This window comes from Peromyscus leucopus, chromosome 1 (assembly GCF_004664715.2).
Source record: "Peromyscus leucopus breed LL Stock chromosome 1, UCI_PerLeu_2.1, whole genome shotgun sequence".
NCBI classification, from domain to species: Eukaryota; Metazoa; Chordata; class Mammalia; order Rodentia; family Cricetidae; genus Peromyscus; species Peromyscus leucopus.
Genome location: NC_051063.1, coordinates 118,249,441 through 118,253,467, shown reverse-complemented (window position 1 = coordinate 118,253,467; position 4,027 = coordinate 118,249,441). Strand labels below are relative to the sequence as shown.

The following is a 4,027-nucleotide window of genomic DNA, read 5'->3' as shown; positions in this document are numbered from 1 at the left end:
AACCCTGAAAAAAAAAAACAACAACAAAACAAAACAAAACCCTCAATCATCAAAATCCTATTTAAATTAATACTACTATTGTATAAAATCATTGCTTCAGTTAAATAGTACAACTTAAGAGGAAATCTTCTTCATAAATAAGCCACAGGTAAAAATGCCCAGTAGAATGGGACATTTCCATGAAATAAACACACCTCAGCATAGGCAGTGGGGATCCACACCCTGTCACACTATGCCAGATACCAGAGAAAGATGGCTGTGGCAAACATGTGAAGGCTCAGCATAAGCAAGAGACATTCTGAGGTCTGTGCAGGGTTTTGTTTCCTGACCGGCTGATCCCGTGAAGTCAATTGCCATGTGCTATTCCTCTGGCATGGCCACTGGCAACTTCTGAAAAATTTTGTTAAGTTTTATATAATATTTATTTTAAAATTTTATTAATCTTATTTTTTTTTTTTTTTTTTTTTTAGCTTTGAAAATAGTTTATTTTCCCCTTCACAAGCACACAAACCTCTGACCATGATACAAGGCACCCCAAATTAAATAAAAACGTAGAGTATATTTGTCTGACGTGATTCAAGATAAAGTGATTTTAAAGGCAAATGGGTGCCAACTATGGGGGTGGGATTAGGCTGGTACCAGCACAAGGGGGTGGGCATTATTCTTACAGTGTCTGTTAAAATTGGCAGTAATCAGCATGTGTTCATCATGTAAGTATTTATCCCAAATCAGCACGCTCAGGAGTAGAATTGTGTCTCAGTTTCTTCTGTCTCTATAATAAAAATGCCAAAAGCACTTCCTTAACATTCAAAACTTTTCCCTAGTAGACTTGGTACGAGTAAGAGAATATGATTACTAAACATCCTCAATGTGGCTTTCATTACGAAAAAACATGTTTCACATAAAACCTTCATAATATAATCCAGAGGCCAAATTTGTGCATGTTTAAAATTTGAGTCCAGGCTGGGTATTGGTTTTTTTTTCCTTCCAGTGTTTTTCATTTTTATAAATATATACCCAGCTTTCTACCCCTTTAAACATCCTCAGCACTCTTTGCTATAGGAACCACAGCTGCCTTTCAGTAGACTATCATTCAGGTAGGAGACCTCCATCATTTTCCTTCAGACTTAATCGAGAGCAAGTTAGTGTTGACCAAACCCCGGTATATAAAAGACACAAACACAGGTTTGTGGGCAGAGTGCCAAAGAATAATTAGGAAATTCCACATGATCTTGGTACAAAAACATCCAGAAAATGAATGATTGCATTTCATATAAAAAGCCTTGACCTGAATTTGAATGAGACAGATGCAGAAGGGGTGAGGCCGTGCTTCAGTCCGAGATGGGACTCTGCAGTTCCGACCATTTTACAGCCAGCTCCAGGCCAGTCCTCCTACGGGCCCCCACCAGTCACGTCTGAGGTAGATGTCGACGGCTTGAAGAGAGGTAGGTAAAGTCCAAACTTGTTTTCAATGCCTGCAAACGTTGCAACTGCCAGTTTATAGCCCCCGACATGGTCAGGATTGGGAGCAGGCAGAGTAATCCGGGATTTAGGAACTGGCTCGGATCCCACGGGCTTCACTCCTCCAAAATCGACATAGAACCATCGCTGTAGCAATTCATAAGTCAGCAAGGTGACCCCAAACTGTGGCGAGGACCGGAACACATGAGCAGCAGCTCCTTTCCACAAGGCTTTTGGGCCTTCTTCCCGAAGGATCTTTCTGAAGCAGTCCATCACACCGGTGTAAGTGGTCTGGCCAGCCCGGGCAGCCACCTGTAATCTAGTCTTGATAACATCAGCAGGGGTCACTAAGGATGCTGCCGGCATACCGGCTATAGCACCAGCTAAGAGCAGACTTCCTGGGCTCACCTGCCCATCTTCGTTTGCAAAGGAGGCCTTCACATGGGCATAGCACGGGAAGTAGATGGCCGAGAAAGGAATGTCCCGCAGAAAGCATGCTTTGGCAGCCTTGTAGATGCCAAAGAAGCCCAGGTCTCGCACCACAGACAGAGCACTGACTCTGGGGCCGGTGGTGATCTCTCCAGCCACTTGCAGGCGTATCTTGACGATTTCTAAAGGGTTTGTGAAAATTACCTGGGAGCCTCCTGCACAGCCACCAGCAAAAATCTCTGCCGAAAGTGGGACCGAGCCATCTTTGTGCATGAACTTATCTCTCACAAAATCGTTCACTGTAAGTTTTATGGCCTTCTCCGGAGAGACTCCCAGTAACTGTGGCAGCAAACCTCTGTACAGTCCGAAGAAGCCTTCGTAGCGGAGCACTTTCTTGAAACAGTCAAAGCTGTTCTTATACATGAGCTCTCCCACAAAGGAGCCAGTCGACCGCTGGTTCTGCATTCGAGTCTTCACAAGGTCAATAGGATACACAGCGGTGGCTCCAACGGCTCCAGCAACAGAACCCAGACCAAACCTGTAGGCTGACTCTGCCACCTGGAGAAGAACTGGCCGTGCGACATCACCCGAGGCCTGCTGCTGCCTCTGGGCCTCAGCCAAGTTGAAGGGCAGCATTCCTTCTTCTAGGGGAGCAATCCGCTCAATGTCTGCTAAGGTCATGCGTCCCCTTGGCTCATATAAATCTGCTAACTGAAACAAGATGTCAACTTCCATGGGTGTAACCTAACCAAACTTCTGGGCTGCCAGAGCAAATTCCTCCTTAGTCACCTCCACGTCTTTCCTGCTGCCAGCCAGAGTGCTGTAGATCTTTCTAATGAGTTCCATGTTGTTAAGGAGTGAATTAAATCCATTAAAATAGGAGAAACTAACTTGATGGGATGTCGTGCCTCCGGCGGCAGCTACTAGACATTCTTCAACAAAAGGAGTCAGGACGTGGGGGCGGATGGTGACCATGATGTCCCGGAAGTCAATGGCGGTGACTTTCCCAGTCTTGGCACTGTCTTGCTGCACAAAGGCTTGCTTCGCATGCTCCAGCTGTATTTCCAGCAAAAACTGAGTGAACTCCGCATACGTAAGGTGTCTTTTCCTTTCTTTTCCAAAATGTAGTTGCACAAATTCCGAATCCCAGTTAAATGGAATATGTTGGTGAATTGTAGTCTGTCCAAAAACTTGCTTAACATCCTCAAAAGTGACCTCTCCTTTACCAGCCTTGTCGAACAGCTGGAAGGCCACCATAAACAAGGCATCTGGAGCACACAGGACAGATTCAAATGCTAGAAATTCTTGGAAGGATATTAACCCATCTTTGGTTTGATCCACCACACCACTTAAAAGTTCCACAGTCTTTGGGTTGGGCTGGCTTTCTCCAAAAATATTCAAATACCGAGTGACAAAGTCATTGGGAGACATAAAAAATTCACCGTTTTTTTCAATGCTCGCATACTTCAAAAATATTGGTCTAAGCTCAGCTGGATCTGCTCTCTTAGTTAAAGCCACCTTGGCGGCCGCCATGCTTCGGCCGGGGTGCAGGCGGCTTCGGGACCCGCTCTCCGGCTGTTTTGCACTGGGGACCCCGGCGACTCACTTCCCATCCCGGCAGAGGTGGGGGCGGCGATTCGGCCCGGCGGCTTGCGTTCCCGGCCTGCCTCCCCACGCCCTCCCGGCGCGGGTCATGCGGGTGCCGCCAGCCCATTGGCTGGGCCGGGCCAGGGCCTCCCGGGCCCGCGTGATCTGAAGGCCTTATTAATCTTATTTTAATTTGCAAAGCTGTTAGAAATTAATACTTAAAAACAAATAACAAATTAAAGGTCAACAGTCAAATAAACTGGATGAAAATTTAGTTGTTCCAAGCAGAGAAAAATGCCTTTAAAATATTTGTGAAATTACTCCTAGGATCATTCATAATAAAAACATATTGAGTAAATATGCCTATACGTTTATTTTTATTCATTATTTCCATAGTTTTTGTGTGGTTAGGGGTAAGAGTATATGTCCTGTATTGAATATGGAACTGAAAGACAAAATGCTAGAGTCAGTTCTCTCCTTCTATTGTGTGGTTCACAGGGAATAAACACATCACACTCATGTCATCAGGCTTGGTACACGTGCTTTACCT

The 4,027-nt window shown here is 45.2% G+C and overlaps 1 protein-coding gene across 1 annotated transcript; it reads right to left on the bottom strand.

Annotated features, from left to right (window-relative positions):
• Nucleotides 1–453: 453 nt before the first annotated feature.
• Nucleotides 454–3,583, bottom strand: LOC114687737 (calcium-binding mitochondrial carrier protein Aralar2-like). Its single transcript, XM_037197672.1, is given in 1 exon segment — nucleotides 454–3,583. A coding segment is annotated over 1 exon segment (2,031 nt). The 5' UTR covers nucleotides 3,424–3,583; the 3' UTR covers nucleotides 454–1,392.
• Nucleotides 3,584–4,027: the final 444 nt, after the last annotated feature.